At 47.3% G+C, this 24,651-nt stretch overlaps 1 protein-coding gene across 1 annotated transcript in view; it reads left to right on the forward strand.

Moving 5' to 3' along the window:
• LOC121280876 (glutamate receptor 1-like) overlaps positions 1-24,651 on the forward strand; it is a 240,228-nt gene that overhangs the window by 202,933 nt on the left and 12,644 nt on the right. The window contains exons 12-14 of the mRNA XM_041193199.1: positions 16,646-16,844; positions 18,277-18,524; positions 23,614-23,728. Of these exons, the coding sequence (XP_041049133.1) occupies positions 16,646-16,844; positions 18,277-18,524; positions 23,614-23,728 (562 nt within the window). The remainder of the gene's footprint in view (positions 1-16,645; positions 16,845-18,276; positions 18,525-23,613; positions 23,729-24,651) is intronic.

The raw sequence follows: 24,651 nt of genomic DNA on the forward strand, positions 1-24,651 counted from the left end.
TGTCCTTGCATCCTCTCTTAAATAAGAGTGTCACATTTGCCAATCTCCAATCCTCTGGCACTTCCCCCATAACTAGGGGAAATTGAAAGATTGTGGTCAGCCCTTCTGCTATCCCAACTCCCACTTTTTTTAGCAACCTGGGATGCAAGCCATCTGGACTGGGTGACTTATTCTCTATCTCCCTCATCATCCTAGGAGCCCTGGATTTGCTTCCCCTTTCTTTTGCCATCGTTAGAATGTACCTAGCCTGGACCTGAAACATCTCCTCCTCAAAGATCACCCTTTCCAGTTCCTCCCGCCTCTCAATTTTCACCCCATCCATTACCTCTACTACTTCCCCTTCTTCCAATATTTTGTCAGGCTCCTCTTCCTTAGTTATCACTGATACAAAGTACTTTTTAAGTATTATAGCCTTGCCCAGCACCTCTAAGCATATATCACCCTCTTTGTACTGAGTAGGACCAATTCCACCTCTTACTACCCGCTTACTATTTATATATTGGTCAAAGGTTTTTGGGTTTTCTTTTATATTGACTGCCATTCCATTCTCATATTCTCTCCTTGTCAATCTTATTTTCCTCTTCACTTCCCCTCTCAACATTTTGTATTTGACATGGCCCTTGCTTGAAGAATTCATCTGACATGCATCATACACCCTCCTTTTTTGTTTCATCATAATCTCTATCTCCCTCATCACCCTGGGAGCCCTGGATTTGCTTCCCCTTTCTTTCGCCTTTGTTAGAATGTACCTAGCCTGGACCTGAAACATCTCGTCCTCAGAGATCACCCATTGTTCTGTTACAGTTTCTCCTTATAGTGTTTGGTTCCATTTTACCCTAGATAGATCCCCTTTCACCCCATTGAAGTTAGCCCTCTTCAAATTTAGAATTTCTCTAGATTGTTCCCTGCTCTTCTCTAATACGAATCTAAAGCTTATGATATAATGATCACTCTTACCCAAGTGTTCCCCACAGATACTTGGTCCAGTTGGTCCACCTCATTCCCCAGCACCAGATCCAGCAATGCCTCCTTCCTGTCTGGACCAAGCACATATTGGGCAAGGAGGTTCTCGTGAACACATTTCAAAAATTCCTCTCCCCCACCCTTTCCCTTTACATTATCCCAATCAATATTTGGGTATTTAAAGTTCCCCAATATCACCATGCCGCAATTCTTGCATATTTCTGTAAATTTCTTTCTCTCTCACACTCTATGGAGGCACGTAAAATACCCCCTGTGACATGGTCATACCTTTGTTGCTTCTCAACAATAACCAAATAGATTCTGTCCTTGTTTCATTGAGGACATTCTCTCTTTCCAATATTTGGCCCCCCCTGCCTATACCAGCTCTTTGAAAGAGCTACCCATTTAGACCCACTGTCCCTGATCTTGCCCCATAGTTCTGCAAATTATTCCTTCTCAAGTATTTATCCAATTTCCTTTTGAAATTTACTATTAAATCTACTTCTGTGGTGGAATTTTAATTAGCTTCATTTTGGAAAGTCAACATCTCACATTGCAGCATTCCCTCAGTACTCCGGCTCCAAGGGTGCAGCACACCATCAGTACTCTGGCTCCGAGAGTGCAGCACTCCATCAGTACTCTGGCTCCGAGAGTGCAGCACTCCATCAGTACTCCGACTCCAAGAGTGCAGCACTCCCTCAGTACTCTGGCTCCGTGAGTGCAGCACTCCCTCAGTACTCTGGCTCCGAGAGTGCAGCACTCCATCAGTACTCCCACTCCAAGAGTGCAGCACTCCCTCAGTACTCCGGCTCCAAGAGTGCAGTACTCCCTCAATACTCTGGCTCCGAGAGTGCGGCACTCCCTCAGTACTCCGACTCCAAGAGTGCAGCACTCCCTCTCCGGCTCCGAGAGTGCAGCACTCCCTCAGTACTCCGGCTCCAAGAGTGCAGCATTCCCTCAGTACTCCGGCTCCAAGAGTGCAGCATTCCCTCAGTACTCCGGCTCCGAGAGTGCAGCACTCCCTCTCCGGCTCTGAGAGTGCAGCACTCCCTCAGTACTCCGGCTCCGAGAGTGCAGCATTCCCTCAGTGCTCCAGCTCCGAGAGTGCAGCACTCCCTCTCCGGTTCTGAGAGTGCAGCACTCCCTCAGTACTCCGGCTCCGAGAGTGCAGCATTCCCTCAGTACTCCGGCTCCAAGTGCAGCACTCCCTCAGTACTCCAGCTCCGAGAGTGCAGCACTCCCTCAGTACTCCAGCTTCGAGAGTGCAGCACTTCCTCTCCGGCTCTGAGAGTGCAGCACTCCCTCAGTACTCCGGCTCCGAGAGTGCAGCATTCCCTCAGTACTCCAGCTCCGAGAGTGCAGCACTCCCTCTCCGGCTCTGAGAGTGCAGCACTCCCTCAGTACTCCGGCTCCGAGAGTGCAGCATTCCCTCAGTGCTCTGGCTCTGAGAGTGCAGCACTCCCTCAGTACTCCAGCTCTGAGAGCGCAGCACTCCCTCTCCGGCTCTGAGAGTGCAGCACTCCCTCAGTACTCTGGCTCCGAGAGTGCAGCACTCCCTCTCCGGCTCCGAGAGTGCAGCACTCCCTCAGTACTCCGGCTCCGAGAGTGCAGCACTCCCTCAGTACTCTGGCTCCGAGCGTGCAGCACTCCCTCAGTACTCCGGCTCCGAGAGTGCAGTACTCCCTCAGTACTCCAGCTCTGAGAGTGCAGCACTCCCTCAGTACTCTGGCTCCGAGAGTGCAGCACTCCCTCAGTACTCCGGCTCCAAGAGTTCAGCACTCCCTCTCCGGCTCCGAGAGTGCAGCACTCCCTCAGTACTCCAGCTCTGAGAGTGCAGCATTCCCTCAGTACTCCGGCTCTGAGGGTGCAGCATTCCCTCAGTACTCCGGCTCTGAGAGTGCAGCACTCCCTCAGTACTCCAGCTCTGAGAGTGCAGCATTCCCTCAAAACTCCAGCTCTGAGAGTGCAGCACTCCCTCAGTACTCCAACTCCGAGAGTGCAGCATTCCCTCAGTACTCCAGCTCTGAGAGTGCAGCACTCCCTCAGTACTCCGGCTCCGAGAGTGCAGCACTCCCTCTCCGGCTCCGAGAGTGCAGCACTCCCTCAGTACTCCGGCTCCGAGAGTGCAGCACTCCCACTCCGGCTCCGAGAGTGCAGCATTCCCTCAGTACTCCAGCTCCGAGAGTGCAGCACTCCCACTCCGGCTCCGAGAGTGCAGCATTCCCTCAGTACTCCAGCTCCGAGAGTGCAGTATTCCCTCTGTACTCCAGCTCCAAGAGTGCAGTATTCCCTCAGTACTCCAGCTCCGAGAGTGCAGCACTCCCTCAGTACTCCAGCTCCGAGAGTGCAGCACTCCCTCAGTACTCTGGCTCCGAGAGTGCGGCACTCCCTCAGTACTCCAGCTCTGAGAGTGCAGCACTCCCACTCCGGCTCCGAGAGTGCAGCATTCCCTCAGTACTCCAGCTCCGAGAGTGCAGTATTCCCTCAGTACTCCAGCTCCGAGAGTGCAGTATTCCCTCTGTACTCCAGCTCCAAGAGTGCAGTATTCCCTCAGTACTCCAGCTCCGAGAGTGCAGCACTCCCTCAGTACTCCAGCTCCGAGAGTGCAGCACTCCCTCAGTACTCCAGCTCCGAGAGTGCAGCACTCCCTCAGTACTCTGGCTCCGAGAGTGCGGCACTCCCTCAGTACTCCGGCTCCGAGAGTGCAGCACTCCCACTCCGGCTCCGAGAGTGCAGCATTCCCTCAGTACTCCGGCTCCAAGTGCAGCACTCCCTCAGTACTCCAGCTCCAAGAGTGCAGCACTCCCTCAGTACTCCAGCTCCGAGAGTGCAGCACTCCCACTCCGGCTCCGAGAGTGCAGCACTCCCTCAGTACTCCAGCTCCAAGAGTGCAGTATTCCCTCAGTACTCCAGCTCCGAGAGTGCAGCACTCCCTCAGTACTCCGGCTCCGAGAGTGCAGCACTCCCTCAGTACTCCAGCTCCGAGAGTGCAGCACTCCCTCAGTACTCCGGCTCCGAGAGTGCAGCACTCCCTCAGTACTCCAGCTCCGAGAGTGCAGCACTCCCTCAGTACTCCAGCTCCGAGAGTGCAGCACACCCTCTCTACTCTGGCTCCGAGAATGCAGCACTCCCTCAGTACTCCGGCTCCGAGAGTGCAGCACTCCCTCTCTACTCCGGCTCCGAGAGTGCAGCACACCCTCAGTACTCCAGCTCCGAGAGTGCAGTATTCCCTCTGTACTCCAGTCCGAGAGTGCAGCAATCCCTCAGTACTCCGGCTCCAAGAGTGCAGTACTACCTCAGTACTCCAGCTCCGAGAGTGCAGCACTCCCTCAGTACTCTGGCTCCGAGAGTGCAGTACTACCTCAGTACTCCAGCTCCGAGAGTGCAGCACTCCCTCAGTACTCTGGCTCCGAGAGTGCCGCACTCCCTTTGTACATGATCCCTCAGTACTGGCCCTCTGGCAGTACAGCGCTTCTACAATAGGAATAAATGGAGTGAAGAATCAATAAGGACTTTTAGAAACAGAAAAAAACCTATGATGCAACCCCGAGCCTGCATTTTCTCACTGAATCCCAGCCCCATCTCTCTGCCTTCTTACTCTATCTCTGACCTGTTCTGGAAGCATGCTTAATTATCTATTGAACCCAGTGAGGACTGTTCACTGTAGTTGGAGTTGGGAATGGTAACAGGACCAATTCTAACCTAATGACCCCATCAGGACTGGGAGAAACACTGGTTTTGCAACCTGCCTGACTTTACTCTCTACTGAGGTTGCTGCAGAGAGATATCGAGCGGTGGATAAAACCAACCCTGTGGTTTACCTCTCTGCCCACCCCCACCCTCCCCCACCAATGGCTTTGTAAAAATACACTGGCAAAGTTAGGAGTAGAAAGGAAGATATCATCTCTTACGGACAGGATAAGAGAGAACTATTGCAATCCCTGCTTCCTTTGCTACTGTCCGTAATCAGTAAGCTTTTGGGAGGAATGTATGTGTGTGTTGGCGTGCATGTGTTTGTGTGTGTGTGTTTGTGTGTGTGTGTTTGTGTGTGTGTGTGTGCATGTTTGTGTGTGTGCATCTTTGTGTTTGTGTGTGTGCGTGTGTTTGTGTGTGTGCGTGTGTTTGTTTGTGTGTGTTTGTGTGTGCGTGTGTTTGTGTAGGTGTGTGTATTTGTGTGTGTGTGCAGGCAGCACTTAACATTAAGGGGAGACCAACATGGTTGCCCTATTGTATGGCTTCTCACAGTTCTCTTTTCTGAATAAGGTGTCAGTCTTAGGTTGATTAGCCATAAGATGGGGAGTGGGGGGTGGGGGGGAGGTGAGGGGTTACTGGGGACTGTGACAATCACCATCCTTGTTTCAGAGAGACCCATTCAAGTCGAGAAATATCTTCTGGATGGTCTCAGGAGATGGGTAGTTGACACCTCTTAGTCTGGAATATATCATTTCGTCCTTGCGAGACAGTTTGGCAGTTTTGAATTCACAGATCAGGTCAGGTGACCCTCGGCTGCCAACCTTGCAGCACATTTTGTCGATTTTAGAAGAAAAGTGAGTTTCAAAAGATTCCGCGCTGAGTAAAGTTCATCTATTAAAAATTATAAATTTAATATGCCTTTTATTGGGCATCACAAATCAATCAGAAAATGATGATTGGTGCCCATGAACACCCCATTCTTCATGAATTGATTATAGTACCAGGAAGGCAGGATGTTGTGTAGGGGTTCCCCCTTGTTCACATTGCACAGTGAAACCCATAAGCCCTGCAGGACCACTTATATTATGATGACACTATTCAGTTGTATCTGTTTTTTTACAAGTCAGGCTTCTTTTTTGATGTATGAATTTCTTTATTAATGTTTTAAAAAAAGAATCGTCATAGCTTGGGAAGCAATTAGAAAATTCCTACTGAAGGGCAATTGTCCACAGGTTTGGAAGGGAATGAGAGATCAATGGAGAGAGAGAGAAGGAGAGAGAAAGAGAGAGGGAAAGAGACATAGACAGAGATTCTCTTCAAAGATAAGGTAGGAGCTGGCTAATTGCCTATCAGACCAACTTCCTCAAGAAATCTTTTCTCTATTTCTATTCAGGGAACACATCATGAAGGCTGAGTTGTGTCTGCAGCCATGCTCCAAGGAGCTGAGTGAATCATAGACTCAATTGGCTGAATTTAGGACCTGGCTTTGGGACCCCCAACGTCAAGACCAAATTGGGGTGCCTAACCTGCATTTGCCGGCAATGAGACCAACGACGCAATCTTGGGGGAGGCTGCCTCCCAATTGGACGCCTCCAAACTGGGTATCCTATTAAGGATGTTGCCAGTCCAATTAGAGGGCTGGCAGCTCTGAAGCCTTGGCAGTCCCTCCGGGAATGGTGAGTGCTGCTGAGGCAGGTCAAGACCATGAGGGTGCCCAAACATGGAAGCACCCTTGGAGGTGGGATACCGATCAAAGGTTATGAAGGCCTAAGCCGATAGGCCCCTTTAGGGTGGAGGGTAATCCTCTGAAGGAATTGTTTGGGCCATAGGTATGGCTATTCCTGCCTGCGCCCCATCTTTGGGGCATTGAGTCTCTGACTCTGTTGATTCCCCCTGGCTTGGTACAGGGAGGCTGCCCCCATTGAGCTGACAGTCTGCACATGGCAGGAGGCAAAATACTGACCAGGCCTCAAAATCACCCCAAATTGTGGCCTTAACCATTTTAATTGGCTGCCCACCTTGGTGGAGTGTGCAGCCAATCCTGTTCCCAAGGGAAAGCACCTCAGCAGCAGGGATACTTTGGCTAGCCGTTCTGACATGGTTCCCTCCTATGTTACGGGTGACCCCCAGCAAAACCGCCCCCCGTCCCCACCTCCAACCCAGGCACAGGAAAATCCCACCCCAAAAACTCTCAGAATGATGCAGCACAGAAGGAGACCAATTGATCCATCATCGTGTGCGAGCTCTTCGAAAGAGCTTTCCAACTAATTATATTTTCCTGCTTTCATTTCAGTTTCAAGTGTTTGTCCAACTCCCTTTTGATCTTTACAATTGAGTCTGCTTGAGCTCACACACTTTCAGACAGTGCGTTCCAGATCATAACAATTTGCTGCGTAAAAATCCTCCCCATCTCACCTCTGGTTTTTATAACTTGTCATCTTAATTCTCTGTTCTCTGCTTACTGACCCTCCCGCCAATGGAAACAGTTTTTCCTTATTTAAGCTATGAGATCCCTTTAACATTTTGAACACCTCGATTATATCTCCCTTCAACCTTCTCTGTCAGGTAAGGATGGCAGGTTTCCTTCCCTAAAGGGCATTAGTGAACCAGATGGGTTTTTACGACAATCAATGATCGTTTCATGGCCACCACCACTGAGACTAGCTTTATATTCCAGATTTATTAACTGAATTCAAATTCCACGAGCTGCCATGGTGGGATTTGAACCCATGTCCCAAAGCATTAGCTTGAGTTTCTGGATTGCTAGTCCAGCAAAATTACTACTACTCCACCAGTTCAATTAAATAATGGCTGGTTTTAATCTGGATTGTGGTTGGTGTTTTGTTTCAAAACAATTAGCACATTGACGTCAGGACACTCGCCCGATGCCAAGGCGCGTCATTTTATACTCGCTCGGGTCAGGCACACTCCCATCTGACAAGCAAGAAATTCTGGCCTAAGTTTTGCATCTTCTGACATTATGCCATGCACTCCCAAGGTCATTAATATATCTCAAAAATTAGAACAATCCTCCGAGTACTGACCCCTGGGGAACTCCATTATATATTTCCCACAGTGTGAAAAACAACCGTTCGCCACTGCTCTCTGCTTTCTATCTCTTTGCCAATGTTGTATTCATGTGGCCACTCCCCCCTTTAATCTCATGGGCTTTAATGTTGCTAGCAAGTCTACTTTGTGAAGGTTTATCAAACTTTTTTTGAAAGCCCACAAACACAACCCCCTCCAGATCAAGACCAGCCACTATTTCATTGGACTGGTCGTGTATTGGTAATTTTGCTGAACTAACAATCCAGAAACACAAGCTAATGCTCTGGGACATGGGTTCAGATCCCAACACGGCAGCTTGCAGAACTTGAATTCAGTTAATAAATCTGGAATATAAAGCCAGTCTCAGTGATGGTGACCATGAAACTATCATCGATTGCCGTAAAAACTCATCAGGTTCACTAATGCCCTTTTGGGGAGGTAAATCTGCCATCCTTACCTGGTCTGGCCTACGTGTGACTCCAGATCCACAGTAATGTGGTTGACTCATAACTGCCCTCTGAAATAGCCTAGCAAGCCACTCAGTTTAAGGGCAATTAGGGATGGGCAACAAATGCTGGCCTTGCCAGTGACGCCCACATCCCATGAAAGAATAAAGGGAAAAAAATCTTAACCATACCTGCCTTATACATACTGTGACTATGAGAGCAGAGCATAAGACGCACCTAGTAACTCACCTGACTCCCAAAAGCCTGTCCACCATTTACAAGGCATAAGTCAGGGATGTGATGGAATACTCTCCACTTGCCTGGATGTGTGAAGTTTCAACAACACACAAGAAACTTGACAACATCCAAGACAAAGCAGCTTATTTGACTGACACCCATCCATCAACTTAAACATTCTCTCCCTGCATCACCAGTGCGCAGTGGTAACAGTGTGTACCACCTACAAGATGCACTGCACTAACTCGCCAAGGCACTTTCGATGGCGCCTTCCAAAACCGTGAGCTCTACCACCTGCATGGAAACACCGCCACCTGCACGTTCCCCTCCAATTCGCACAAGATCCTCACTTGGAACTATATTGCCATTTCTTCACTTGTCGCTGGGTCAAAATCCCGGAACTTCCTCCAAACAGCACCGTGGGTTTGCCTTTACCAAATGTACTGCAGTGGTTCAAGAAGGCAGCTCAGCACCACCTTTTCAAGGGCAATTAGGGATGAACAACAAATGTCACATCCCAAGATCAAATTCATTTTTAAAAAGTGCTGTATATACTGGGTGTCACGCTATGTGTTTATGCTGTACATACTGGCTTTTATTGTGTCCTTATACTATAAATACTGCATGTCACTGTGTGTTAATACTCTATCCACCGGATGTCTTTTACCGTGTTTATACAATAGATATTATCAACTATCTCTTTCTGTTTGTTTATATTGTATATGCTCATTATATTCAGTTCTGAATACTTTTGAGGGTGATCATTCCTTTGGGGGGTGCAGCCAGAGCCCAGTGTCACAGTGGTACAGGAGGTGGAGGGAAGGAAGATCAGGATATCAATAGTGATCAGCGATTCTGATTAATTTAGCACACAGGCTGGTGCTTCTGTGTCTACAAACATGATTCCAGGATGGTATGTTGCCTCCCTGGTGCCAGGGTGCAGGATGTCACTGAGCGGCTGCAGGCCATTCTGAGGAGGGGGGGCCTGTGGGTGAACATCCAGAGTTTCTTTGAACATCTAGAGATTGTGAGCCATATTGGTACCAGTGACATAGATAGAAATGGGAGTGAGGTCCTGCAGGCAGTTTTTATGGAGTTCGAAAAGAGGCTACTAAACAGGACCTCAATGGTAACATTGAGCCACGCACTAGTTGTTACAGCAGTAGGAGAATAAAGCAGATGAATGTGTGGCTGGAGAGAAAATACAGGAAACTCCTGGAAGACTGTGGTCTGTGCTTGGTGAGGTGGGACCTATACGGGCTGGATCGAATGCTCAATAATGTCAGGACAATGTCTTCGTAGGGTGGTTTGCTGGTGTTGTTGAAGAGGGTTTAAACTAATTTGGCAAAGGCATGGGTACTAAGATGTAGCATTCAAAAGAAGAGACAAGGCCCACAAGGAATTGGGAGAGACAGAGAGAACTAGAATCAGAAATAATGGGATCAAAATAAGAGTGAATACAATTGGTCTAAATTAGGTTTACAGACTGTAAATGCACAAAGTGGGGTATATAAAGTTGGTGAGTTGCAGGCGCAAATAGCTACATGGGAATATGGTGTTGTGGTGAATAGAAACCTGGCTCAAAAGAAGGGCAGGACTGGATATTAAATATTCCTGGATACAAGGTGATCAGAAAAGATAGGGAAGGAAAGAAAGGAGGTGTAGCACTATTGATTAAGGAGAACATTGCCGTACTGGAGAGCGATAGGATGTCCCAAAGGGGTCAAGAGCAGAATCTATTTGGTTAGAATAAAGAAACAATAGAACTACCTTTAGACTAAGGGGTGTGTTCTCTCAGCTACCAACTAAGGGGAAAGATATGGAGGAGTAAACTTGCAAGGAAATTGGGTGATTTGCAAGGTCCATAGACTAGTAATAATGGGGGACTTTGATTATCCTAGTATAGACTGGGATAGTAATAGAAGGGCAGAGAAGGGTAAAAGTTTCTGAAGTATATTCAGGAAAATTTTCTTGATCAGTACATTTCTGGCCCAGCATGGAAGAAGGCAGTGCAGGATCTGGTTCTGGGGAATCAGGTGTGTCAATCAAGTGCCAGGAAAGGAACAATTAAGGAACAGTGATCTTAGTGTCCGAAGTGTTAATTGTTCATTAATTGTAATTATTGCACATAGCTAGTGGGTACTAACTAGGGAATTAGTTGAGCCCCTATAAATAGGCACAAACTAAAATTGTATTTTTTGCAGTTAAGAGGTATATGTTTATAATTTACAACTCTGTAAATAAATACAAAAATGTGTAAAGATTGGCTCCAGTTCTATCCTTCATCAAATAATTTCCTGGAATAGAACAGCAGAGTGTAGCTTAGCCATGAGAAAGGACAAGGAGCAATCTAGAGTAAAATACTTAATTGGGAGAGAAACAATTTCAGTGGGTTGAGAACAGATCTATCCCAAGTAAATTGGAGTCAAAGAGTGGCAAGAAAATCTATGATCAAACAATGGGCTGCCTTTAAAGAGAAGACAGTTTGGATATAGTCTAAATATATTCCCATGAGGGGGAAAGGTCGGGTGACACAAGCCAGAGATCCTTGACCGATGAAAGAGATAGGGAATAAGATGAAACAGGAAAAAAGGACTGTATGGCAGACATCAAGTTGATAATACAAGTGAGAACCAGGCCGAATATAAAAAAATTCAGAGGGTAATTGCAAAAGGATATAAGAGTTACAAAGAGAGAACATGAGAAGTGACTGGCAGCTAACATAAAAGGGAATCCCAAAGTCTACTATAGATATATAGATAGTGAAAGGTTAGTAAAAGGAGAGCTTGGGCCAATTAGACACCTAAATGGGGACTTACAGATGAAGGCAGAGGACATGGTTGAGGTACTAAATGATTGCTTTGTATCTGTTTTTATCAGGGTAGAAGTTGCTAAAGTTATAGTGAAAGAGGAGAAACCTGAGACACTAGATGGGTTAAAAATTGATAAAAAGGAGGTCTTTGAAAGGTTGGCTGTACTTAGAGCTGATAAGTCACCAGGACTGGATCAGATGCATCCAATGATGCATCTAAATTATATAACTTTGTGAAATGTAGTTCTGGAGAAGGAGGGAGTGGGTCAGGAGGAGAGAACACAAGAACAATGAAGTGGAGGAGGAAAGATCATGCATGCACATCATCAAGAAAGGCAAACAGGTTTAGATTAATCATATTTTATGGCATGAAAACTTGCTGAAGGAGGTGACTGAAGAAAGATCAGGGGAACGTAAACCAGAGGAAGAAAAAGATTGCTAGACAACTTGAAATTGAAAATGGAAGACCTCTAGTAGCAACTGAAGAAGAAAGTGAAAGTCCATGAGGCATGGAACAATGAGGGGAGGTCCTGCCCTTAGGCACATGCCTATTACTGGCCATTTTCTGCCACATCCTTTGATACTGGGGTGGTGCCAGAGGGCTGTAGAATTGCACATGTTATATCCTTCTTTAAAAAAGTGTATAAAGATAAACCTAGCAACTTTCGGCCCGTCAGTTTAACCTCCGTGATGGGGAAGGTTTCCAAAATACTAATCCAGGACAAAGCTAACAGTCACTTGTACAAATATGGATTCATTGAGGGAAAAACAGCATGGATTTGTTAAAGGTAAAATTGCATTTAACTAACTTAATTGAGCTATTGATGAGGTAACAGAAATGGTTGATGAGGGTAATGCGGTTACATGTACAAACACATTTGATAAAATGCCACATAATAGCATTGCCGATTTAAATCTATGGAATAAAAGGGACAATAGGCACATGACTGGGTGACAGGAAACAGAGTATTGGTGAACAGCTGTTTCCCAGACTGGAGGAAGGTCTAGAGTGGTCTTCCCGAGGGGCGGTACAAGGAACAATGCTTTCCTAGATTTGGGTGTACAGGGCACAATTTCAAAACTTGCTGGTGGCACAAAACTTGGAAGTATAATGTGGGGAGGATAGTAATAACCTTCAAGAGCCTGGTGGAATGGATGAACACATGGCAGATGAAAATTAATCCAGAAGAGCGTGAAGAGATACATTTTTGGTAGGAAGAACAAGGAGGGGGCAACATAAAATAAATTGTCCAATTCGAAAGCAGGAGCAGGAACAGAGAGAAGTGGGGTATATGTGTACAAATTGTTGAAGGTGGCAGCTGGAAAAAGTGATGAAAAAGGCATATTGGGTCTTAGGCTTTATAAATAGAGGCATAGAGTATAAAGGCAAGGAAGTTCTGATGAACCTTTACAAAATACTAATGCCGTCTCAACTTGAGTCTCATGTCCAATTCTTGGCACCGCACTTTAGGAAGGATGTGAAGTCTTTAGGGAGGATGCAGAAAAGATTTCTGAGAATAGTTCCAGGGCTGAGAGACTTCAGTTACATGGATAGATTAGAGGAGCTGCAATTGTTCTCCCTAGAGAAGGGAAGTTTGAGAGGAGATTAGATAGAGGTGTTCAAAGCCATGAGGGGTCTTGACAGATTAGGTAAAGAGAAACTGTTTCCATTGGAAGGATTGAGAACCAGAGGACAAATAAAGTGTATGGCAATAGAAACAAGGGTGACAAGAGGAAAAGCATTTTTACACAGTGAATGGTTAGGGTCTGGAATGCACTGCCTGAGAGTGTGGTGGAGGCAGATTCAATCATGGCTTTCAAAAGAGAATTGGATATGCACCTGAAAAGAAAACATTTGCAAAACTACGGGGAAAAGGTTGGGGAATAGGACAAGTAAATTGCACATGCAGAGAGCTGGCATGGGCTCAATGGGCCAAATGGTCTCCTTCTGTGCTGTAAGCATTCTATTATGCTAACCATTCTATTGGATGTCTCTGTCTGTTTACACTATATATAATTTATTTATATATATATATATATATATACACAGAGTGTCTCTCTCTATGTTTATACTGTATCTACTGGGTGTCTCTCTCTCTCTCATAGCCAAACAGATTGGTTATCAACTTGTGAATCCTTCCAACACACGCCAGTGGCAGGTGGTAAGAGTGGGAGTGATTCCTGGTCAGCTATGTGATGGAAAGAAATTGTAGCCTCTACCATCACTATCCATAGCTCCAAATGACAACATGCATGAAAAAGAATCTGTTGTCACAGCAACTTAGACTCCTTGGGGGCCGGTTGGCTCAGTTGGTTGGACAGCTGGCGAGGGTCCGACTGATGCCGACAGTACACATTTCTGCCTGGGGTGGATTCGGGACCTCCGTCCTTGCCCTACCTTTGGTGGAGGTCATGGTGCTGTGGGTCAGACCTGCCTTCGGGCAGAGAACTGAAGAAGATACTGGATGTCTCTTTATCCATCTGCATTTGTAAGATTCCTGACTGCCATAAAGATGGAGGTATGTATCAAGCCCCATCCCTGCCATTTGTTGGCTGGATGCTTGATTCGGGGCCTGAAATTGTGCCTCTGATGCCACTCTGATGCCAGCTTGTTAAATGGGGAGCTGCATTCTAGCTACAAGCAACAGGGAAACACATGACTAGAGAAACACCTGGAGCAAGGACTGAGTGGGCACAGATGCAGCATGTCTCCAATGCAGCCTTGGATGGTCTGGTCAAGACAATAGATGAACGGTGAGATGCTTGTTTCCTCCCTAAGGTGCAGAAATCCCTCCAGGCAACTTCTCCACCTCCAGGACGAAGAGGTTGCTGAGGTGGCTAATGCAGCAGGTTAGCTCCCGGGACATGGGAGTGAAAGAGGCTCAATGACCTGAGCAGTGTTGTCAAGGTAAGAACCCTGTTCTTGTGCTCTCTGCTCGATTACTACCACCTCCAGCCTCAATACTCACCTCCCCACTCCCCTTTACTTCCTATAATTGCTACACCTCTTTCACATCATAATCTCGCACTCACCACTATTGCAACCCTTTCTTCCCCACACCTCAAATCTGGCACACTGTGCCTCAGTTATTCATCCATTATCGGGACATTCCTGAAGCACCTCATCAGCCAATTGCTAACATACTCCTGAGACAGGAGGCTTCCACAGGAGAAGCCTGAACCCATCTGCACTCCCTATGTCCCCTCAGAAAAAGCACTCTGGTCAATCGGACCTTAGGAGAGTCATGGCCCCAGCAAGTGACAACATTGGAGGTGACATGAAGAAGGATTGCTTCATACCGCATCCTCTTTTTCTCTTTTCACTGCTATCTCACACCGCACTCTTTGCTTGTCGAACTTTACATAGTCTGCCACACATTTCTCTTTCTGTCCTCTGCCCTCCCTGAATGTTGAAACCTAATGCTTCTTCCATGTTTTCATTTCAGCTGCTGAAGGCATGGAAGCCCGGCAGCCAGTGGAGGTAAAGGAGGTCATCATCCCTGAAGATATTCACTGAATTTCACCCTCGCAAGCACTCGCTCAGAAACTGGCACTGTACATGTCTTTGAGGCTGGTCTAGGGCAGAGGTCTTCACGTAGTAAGTCACTGGGCACAGGTGTGCAAGAGCCAGGGCAGAGGGCGAGGATGCCACAAGGTGTGAGTACAAATACTGCCTCTGCTTCGGGGGGGACTCAGATGTTGGCTCCAAGGGCCCGGTCTACTGAAGGAGGCTGGTGGGCATCTACGAGGAATTGCTTGAGTGACTGGGCAGCCTGCCAGTGAGCTTGCACACAGCGGTTCAGAGGACAGAGGAGTCCAGCTGCAGCAGGTGTCAGGGCTTCACACCGAGCACGGCGATCATTCTTGTTTTTCTTAATTTTTTCATGGGTGTCGCTGGAAAGGCCAGCATTTGTTGCCCAGAGCCAACTGCCCCTGAACTGAGCGGCTTGCTAGGTGATTTCAGAGGGTAGTTAAGAGTTAAACACATTACTGTGGGTCTGGAGTCACATGTAAATCAGACCAGGTAAGGATGGCAGGTTTTCTTCCCTAAAGGACATCAGTGAACCATTCTGTCCATGCTTTAGCTCCATCAAGGTGCTGCTTCTTTCTAACGCAGTTTGGAAGTGTCACTCATTGCGAACAGACTAGGTATGAATGGTAGGAGGCCATTCAGTCATATGGTAGTTGACCTGCACCTCAATTCTATTCACCCATCTTTGCTCCATAATCCCTCAATACGTGTATTCAATAAAAATCCACTGAAAGCTCCAGTTGACATTCAGCTGTTTAGAGGAGAGAGTTCCAGAGACTGAAATCCAGTGTGAATGAAGAGTCTGAGCTCTGAGTCCATAACGTGTCAATTATACTCATTGAATAAGTGTATACCATGGGTAGGGAGATGACTGAGCCAGACGGGGCTGCGAGTTGATTGGCTGATACAATGGGTTGTTGAGGTTATCTGTTTCTTTATTGGTCAAGAGCCCATTTTATGGTTCACAAGGTTTAGGAGGGGTTCCAGCTGCAGGCTGTTAGCTGGGGAGCAGGTTGGTTGTTTGGACAGCAGCATTTAATCCGGCTGATTGACCAAGGTGTGTCTTGTGACTCACAGCAGTCCTGCTGCACCGGGCAAAAGAGGGTCGGTGCTAAAACCGAGTGTACAGACTGGGAGGGATTACTAGCGCTGCAGCAGACGCCAGGCAGTGAAGGGATGAAATGCACTTTGGATGGGCTTGCTTCTCTGAGCCAGGGGAAGGGAGGGATCAGCCAGCAGAGACCGGGGTCCGATTTTAACTCAAAACCCATCCACGTGCACAGAGTTATTACCAGGCCTCAGCTGTCATGAGAAGGAGATCAGAGACAGTGTCCCATACCTCCAGAACACCACTGGCAAAGGCAGAAGATTAGGCACATTCCAATTATTTTAGCAGGAAGAGAGGTGAGGCATGGAAATGTCCACCTTCAAACTACAGGATTGAGAAGTACCTGCAATTTTTTTGTATTCTTTCCTGGGGTATGAGCATCACTGGCAAGGCCAGCATTTGTTGCCCATCCCTAATTGCCCTCATGAAGATGCTGGTGGAGTCACGGCTCCTCACATGATTAGCTTCTGATTTGCCAGCTCATGTTTAAACAAATGAATTGTTGGGTGTCATTGCCTTTTTCTGCTGATGTTCAGGATGGAACAATTGAAATCCCGGTGATTCGCCAACACCCAACTCATTACAGTATGTGCCTGGGGGTGGTAGGGTCTCAGGAGCAGGATATGGTTCTATGTAAGCCGTTGTGTTTTCACGGTTATGAACATCCTTAGACCACACACATGGACGCAAGACTAGTAATCTGCTGTCATTTTTTTAATGCATTTCATTTCATGTCATTCCTCCAACCACCCCCCCACCCCCCCCCCCCTTCCCCACCTTCCCCCCCCACCCCCCCGCCCCACCAGATCTCTGTCAGGTCGAATTGTCGGTGGAGTTTGGTGGTTCTTCACCTTGATCATCATCTCATCCTACACTGCCAACCTGGCTGCCTTCCTGACAGTCGAACGAATGGTGTCACCCATTGAGAGCGCAGAGGACCTCGCAAAGCAGACAGAGATTGCCTATGGAACACTCGACGCTGGATCAACAAAAGAGTTCTTCAGGGTGAGTACGATGCCTTTCTGCTTGTTGCCCTAACTGTGGGACAGCTATTAAAACAAAATGGGTGAAGATCAGTACTGCACCCTCCTGCAGAATATTAAAAAAGAAAGATTTACATTTCTCTAGTGCCGTTAAACACCTCAGGACTTCCCAAAGCAATGGCCAATGAAGGACATTTGCGGTGTAGGCACATGTTGTAACTTTGGACACAGCAAGATCCCATGGCCAGTAGGCAGTCTGCACCCCAACCAGGAGCCACAAGGCCATCCCGAAATGAGTCCCTGGGTTTTAGCAACATTGTAGATTTGAGTTGTCCATGTCACGGCCCCAGGGGTAACCCAACCATTTGAAGGGCAATGGGTCTCAAAGTTGCCACTTGACTAGCCCCCATTGAAATGTGAGTACCGGGAGCTGGAAGATTGTTTGGGGAAGGGGCGATCACAATGACTATGTGGGGTAGGAAGGTTCAAGGAAATATTTGTATTAAAGAGCACATTGGTGGGTGCTGTTTAACCCACTACACCCACCGAAGAATCCAGGGAATTATTATTTTATGCTAATCTGTCCCAGTCATTCCCCATCAATGCAGCTCCTCCCCCTGGATTTAACATGAGCCCTCATTCTTGGGGTGAATGTCTGTGGGGGCACAGTCTCAGGATAAGGGGCCGATCATTTAAGACTAAGATGAGGAGACATTACTTCATTCAAAGGGTTGTGAATCTTTGGGATTCCCTACCCTAGAGGGTTATGGATGCTCCATCGCTGAATACATTTAAGTCTGGGATAAACAGACTTTTGGTCTCATAGGGAATCAAGGGATATGGGGAGTAGCTGGGAAAGTGGAGTTGAAGCCCATGATCAGTCATAATCATATTGAATGGTGAAGCAGGATCAACCAGCGTTATGGTCTACCCCTGCTCCTCTATTGTATTCTTGTCTTGCCCCTAAACCTGAATCTATCCCAGATAGAAGAGACAATCACCTCGCTTGCTATAAAGATCCTATTGTTTGGGCTCATTGAGGGAGCTGGGATTGCAGCATTGAAGGCTAATAATTGGACATTGTATCAATGTTCTGGCTTAGGTTCTCAGGACAGTTGGAACTGGGGATGGAAATACAACACAGGCATGGGAGTTCTCCTGTGATCAGGGCTCTGGGCATTGCTCGTGACTTAGGGGCCTCCTGAGATTGGAGCAAATACAAATCCTTGAAAGGTGATTTATATTCACCTAAAGGAGGCTGAGCTGTTAGACTGGGAGCCGCTGAAGTTAATCACCTCCTGAATGAAGGTCATGAGTTAGTGTTGCTGAGCTGGATAATAGTGATCGGCCATTGAACACTTGGCAGGAGCAGAAAGCCCATGTTCCCAGAAAGAAGATCCGCGCTTGGTGCTGAGATAGACTCATCCTATTTACTTTCTCTTCATCTTGCACAGCGATCAAAGATTGCCGTCTTTGAGAAGATGTGGGCTTATATGAAGTCTGCTGAACCTTCAGTCTTTGTTAAAACCACTGAGGAAGGTGTAACCCGGGTGAGAAAGTCCAAAGGGAAGTATGCCTATCTCCTGGAGTCGACCATGAATGAGTACATTGAACAGAGGAAACCCTGCGATACCATGAAGGTTGGAGGTAATCTTGACTCCAAAGGATACGGAGTGGCTACACCAAAAGGATCTCCCTTAAGGTGGGTGGACTAGGATAACACTGGGAACAAACACACTAATAGTGTAACACTGGGAACTAACTCTGATAGTGTAATGATTGTAACTAACACTGATAGTGTAACAGTATTAGCTAGAAAAGTAACTGACAGCATTACGATACAATAAACTTAATTAGTATTATTGTTAACTCACCCAGTTATAGAATAGTGCTAACACAGTAACACTATCTTACAGTATAATAAACAGTATAATATTAATGTCTGTAATATTCTGCTGACTGATTTGTTAATGAGATTGGATTGCTTCCTTCTGAACATTTTGAAAGTCGATGAGTTTTATTGAACTTTGTACTTAATCTCTCTCAGCTTTTTGTCTGAGTAAGTCCGCAGTGAATCTTGTAACCGGGACAATCCCCTTGTTTGGAAGAAGTCAATTTGTTTAGAAATGTTGGGTAATAATGCAATTTGTTTTTGAGATATGCTTCAATGTTCTGAATGTAAAGACAGGCATGAAAAACCAAACATCACCTTCCCTGCCCTATCCTGTCAGCCCTGCTCTGCCCTGCTGGCCCTATTGTACCAGCCCCATACTGCACAGCCGTTCCATATCATACCTGCCCCGCCCTGCTCTTCCCTGCCCTATCATACCTGCCCCGCCCTGCTCTTCCCTGCCCTATCATACCTGCCCCGCCCTGCTCTTCCCTGCCCTATCCTGCCAGCCCCCCACTGCCCTGCTCTGCCCTATCCTGCCAGCCACACACTGCCCTGCTCTGCCCTATCCTGCCAGACCCCCACTGCCCTGCTTTGCCCTATCCTGCCAGACCCCCACTGCCCTGCTCTGCCCTATCCTGCCAGACCTGCTCTGCCCTGCTCTGCCTTATCCTGTCAGACCCCCACTGCCCTGCCCTGCCCTATCCTGCCAGCCCTGCTCTGCCCTGACCTAAGCTGCCAGCCCTGCTTGCCCAGCTCTACCCTGCCCTGATCTGAGCTCTTATTCTGATAGCTGTGTGAGCCATCTCCATGCCCTTGAATGGAGACCAAGACCAGGAAGTTCCAACTATTTTGTTCTGTGACAAGCTACTGGGACATACTATTGATGTGCTAGACGCTCGCTGTTCATTTCTTTATTCATCCACAGGGTGTGGGCTTCGCTGGCTGGGCCAGCAATTGTTGCCCATCTCTAGTTACCCTGGAGAAGGTGGTGGTGAGCTGCCTTCTTGAACTGCTGCAGTCCATGTGGTCCATGTAGGTACACCCACAGTGCTGTTAGGGAGGGAGTTCCAGGATCTTGACCCAGCAACAGTGAAGGAACGGCGATATGTTTCCAAGTCAGGGTGGTGAATGGCTTGGAGGGGAACTTTATAGTATGAATCAACTTCAATCAACATTCAGCATCCCCTTATCCACTGAGCTCATTCCAAATGACACTGTGAAAACTTCAAATTCTGAATATACTCTACTGGCCATCAGTCTGTTCTTGAAATCATACAGCACTGAAGGGGATCATTCAGCCCATTGTGCATCTCCTTTGTGATTCCTACACAGACCCTTCCTTTTCGTCCACGTAGTTTCTTTGTGCTATTGGACCAAGCATACTTGCCTCTCCCACATTGTCTGGACCCCAGATGGGACAGGCTCTAGATGCTTAGGTTGGAGTTAGGTGCTCAGTGACTTCACCTCATCAGTCATACCCACAACTGGAATCATAGAGGTTCTGCTGCACCATCTGCTGCTCAAGGTTGACTACAGACCAGCACAGAAGACAAATTCATTGGAATTTAGAAGAGTAAGAGGCGACTTAATTGAAACCTTTAATATCCTGAGGGGTCTTGACAGGGTAGATGTGGAGAGGGTGCTTCCTCTTGTGGGAGAATCTAGAACTAGGGGGTCACTGATTAAAAATAAGGGGTCACTCATTTAAGACAGGGATGAGGAGAATTTTTTTTCTCTCAGAGATGTGAGTCTTTGGAACTCTCTGCCTCAAAAGATGGTAGAAGCAGAGTCTGAATATGTTAAAGGCAGAGCTAGATAAATTCTTGATTAACAAGGGGGTGAAAGGTTATCGGGGGTAGATAGGAATGTTGGGTTGAGATTACATTCAGATACTCCTGCTCCTAGTTCGCATGTTCATATGTTAGGAAAAATCAAACCTTATAGTTAAGCATAATACTTCAGACACTAGAAATCTGAAAACAAAACAGAAAATGCTGGAAATTCAGGCAGCTTCCATGGAGAGAAACCAAGTTAATGATCAGGCCTGACATCTTACAGTCCTGACAAAAGGTCATCAACCAAAATGTTTCTCTCCCTGCAGATGATGCCTGGCCTGCTGAGTATTACCAGAATTTCCTGGTGCTACTTAAGCCTCGTTTTATTTCTGCCACTAAAAAACAATGACTTCTCCCTCTCAGTGTTGCTCAGGGATCTCACCGAGCCTTGTCCGCTCACCTCACAGTGACGGCAGTTCATCAGGGCCTGAAATCCCTGGTTACAGCATTTGGGGACTGAATTCTGTCCAAGGAGCCGCGTCGGTTCCAGGAAGCTGTGCTGTTGCCCCATCCCCATCCCCACACTCTCCCCTCTCCCATCCCAGTGTCTCTTCTCCACTCCAACCCCTCTGCAACCCCCTCAGCCCACTGCTAGCTGGTTCCTCCCATCCATGCCATGTGGCACCCCCTCCCATCAAACCCCTTCCTACACTGCCCCTGCTCCAGCTCCAATTACTGATGGCGATAAATTCGCAGACTTCCGGAGCTAGATTGTTCCTCAGTTTGTTTTTTCAGCTACTTGTCAGTTTTATTTTGCTTGAGGTTGTGAGCAGGAGAGAGAATTCTCATGAGTTTAAAGCAGTTGGTTCAAGGCTGGGATGTGTTGCCCAGAGTCAGCCATTGATTGGACGCTGAGATCTGAGCCGTCTGGGGAGAGAACACTTCAAGGCTCATTAAACAGACTAAAGCATTCTTCAGCCATAGCTCAGCAGGTAGCACTCTTGCCTGTGATCCAGACAGTCATGGGTTCAGGTCCCACTCCTACAGATTTTTTCACACATGCCTTGCCTCCACTTTCCAGCAATTAGTCGGTCAACACATCCATCCTTGTGACACACTGCCTTCCTACGGCAATTGGAAAGCAAAAAGACTCATTACCCAATCGGATGTTGCTTGACCGTAAGCCAAACAGCCTTTCTTTCACCCCCCCCCCCCCCCCACAACATTTTCACTATTTTTATATCTGGTAAAGAGAAATGTTCAAAGAAAATGACAAAAACAAATCTTTTTTTTAATATCCTGATGGTTTTTCTCCAGGGTTGCACATAACAGCGTCCTGGAGATTGATCTTCAATTCCTGGAAACTCCAGGCCAATCCTGGAATTCTTGGCAACCCTACCCACTCCAAAGACTTGAGCACGTAAATTAAAGCTGTCACTCTAGTCCGCTCAAGGGCAATTAGGGAAAGGTAATAATTCCTGGCTTTTCCATGCCCATGAATGAGGACATGCTTCACTGTCAGATGAAACGCTAAACCAAGGCCCCATCTGCTCTCTCTTGCTGGATGCAAGAATCCCATGGCACTATTTTGAAGAAGAGTAGAGGTGTTCTCCCTGGTAATCTGACCAATATTTATTCTTCAACCAACATCACTGAAAACAAATGATCCAGCTAATATCACATGGCTGTTTTGGGGTTCTTGCTGTGCACAAATGGTCCACTATTTTTCCTAAATTACAAAGGTGACAACACTCATTAGTGGAAATCATTTTGGAACGCCCTGAGGTCATGAAAGGTACTATAAAAATGCAAGTCTTTCTTTCTTTAATTATGAGGTGGTTGTATAGTGGTATTGTCATGGGCTAGTGTTCCAACAACCCAGGGTAATGATCAGGGGACCTGGGTTCAAATCCTGCTATGGCAGATGGTTAAAAAAAATCTGGAATTAAAGGTCTGATGATGACTATGAAGCCATTGTTGACTGTTGTGAAAACCCATCTGGCTCACTAATGTCCTTTAGGGAAGAAAATCTGCTGTCCTGCCCTGGCCTATATGTAACTCCAGCCCCACAGCAATGTGGATGACTCTTAAATACCCTCTGAATAAGGGTAATTAGGGATGCTAACCTAGCCACCAGATGCCCACATCCCATGAACGAATATAGAAAAACCACCTCTCCCCTTACCTTTCTAAAGGTTCTGACCTTTTTACCATATGACACACCTGTTGTGTCCATCTTTGGGCCACTCTGATACTGAACACAGGAGAGTTGGCATCTCTGTCCACTGCACTGAACCCAAGGTGTTCCTTTTATGGACTGCGCCCACCGACTGCTTGTCTCTTTGTCAAGGCCAACTAGGTCATGCAAGTTGACACAAGGACACTCTCTTTTTCTTTTTCATATCCCACATTAGGATCACCCCCTCCCCAGCCTGCCAACACCCCCACCCCCACCCCCATCACCTCCTGCCACTTCTATCTTTCGTCAGAGACCCTTCCAGCTCCATCCCTACTCCTCTCTCTGACTTCCTCCACTCTGCCACGAAGATCAGAAGTCCACGGCCATGTCAGGGTGGGGATGGTTGCTGGAGCCATGCTCACTTACTCTAGGGAGGAGCCCAGGAGGTCACTGGACAGGTGGAGAAGCTTGCTGCAGTGTACAGAGTGCAGCATAAAGGTGTAACCGGCACAGACAGCAGCAAACTCAGGCCATGTGCTAGCTTGTGGCCCAGGAGACTGGAACCCAGTGTGACAAGCAAATGCTCCTGAGCGTTTAATGGTTAACTCACTATGGGGTCACTGCAGTAAGGGGTTGTACACAAGGTGAAAGTAATACCGGATAAAGTCTCCGCTTCCCTGTTGTGAGGGGCTGTGATCCAGGACACAGGGAGTTTACCAGTTTGGCAGTGCAGAAAGTTCCCTCCAACCAGTGATTTTGATTTTGTGTCTCCAGGGTTACGCACTTAACTTCACCTCAACATCCTGTGTCACTCCTCCTTGTCTTCCTGTGAATGTTTTGACCTTTTAACCCACTTTAGCTCTGTGCAACTGAATGACTCCGATTCTGACTGCTGGTCTTTATTTTTTGCTCACAACTGATGAGTATGTTTTATCATTTCAAGAAATCCCGTAAACCTGGCAGTTCTTAAACTGAACGAGCAGGGACTCTTGGACAAATTGAAAAACAAATGGTGGTACGACAAGGGGGAATGCGGCAGTGGAGGCAGTGACTCCAAGGTCAGATTCAGTGTGGAAAACTAGTGGGTAAAAGAATGAACATAACTGCGTAACCAGCAAATTCAACCAAACACCTGGGCCTCAGCAATGGGAAGGAAATTTACCCCATTTTCAGTCATCTCCATGCTCGTTATTCAGGCATCTTTAGAGATGCTGCCATTTACACAACTGCAGTGATATTGTCAAACACTCATTCCACATGCTGTTCAGGTGTTTTTTTGTGTGTGTCTCTGTCTCTGTGACTGCTGGGGGGGGTCCAATGCTCTTTGTTGCTGCAGGTTTGTTGAGGGTGAACAGTATGAGGGCCCTGGGGAGGTACAATCGCCATCCAGAACAGGGGAGGAGGTACAGTCCCTGTCAGACACAGGAGAGGGGGTTCAGTCATTCACAGGGACAAGGGAAGGGGTTACAGTCCCTGTCCAAGGTAGGAGAGGGGGTACGGTCATTCACAGAGGCAAAGGAATGGGTGCAGTCCCTGTCCAGGTCAGGGAGTGGATACAGTCCCACTCTGGGACAGAGGAGGGGGTACAGTCCATATACAGGATGGGGAGGGTGTACAGTAACCATTCAGGATGGTGGGGAGCTGGGGGGGAAGGGTACAGTCTTTGTCAGGATGGGGCAGGAGATACAGTCCCCATCCAGGACAGGGGAGAGCGTACAGTCCATATCCAGGAGAGGTGGAGGGTACAGTTTGTATCTGGGACAGGGGAGGGGCTACAGTCTCCATCCAGAACTTGGGAAGGGGTACAGCCTGGATCCGGGATGGGGGGCTGCACAGTCCATATTCAAGATGGGGGCGGGCAGGGGCACAGTCCATATTCAGGGGGTACAGACCCTCTCAGGGACTGGCTGAACAGAAATTGAATGCTGTTCCAATTTGTTCATGGCATTTTCTGGTTTCTTTCAACCCCCAACATTCCGAC

Source organism: Carcharodon carcharias, chromosome 8, assembly GCF_017639515.1.
Source record: "Carcharodon carcharias isolate sCarCar2 chromosome 8, sCarCar2.pri, whole genome shotgun sequence".
Taxonomy (NCBI): domain Eukaryota; kingdom Metazoa; phylum Chordata; class Chondrichthyes; order Lamniformes; family Lamnidae; genus Carcharodon; species Carcharodon carcharias.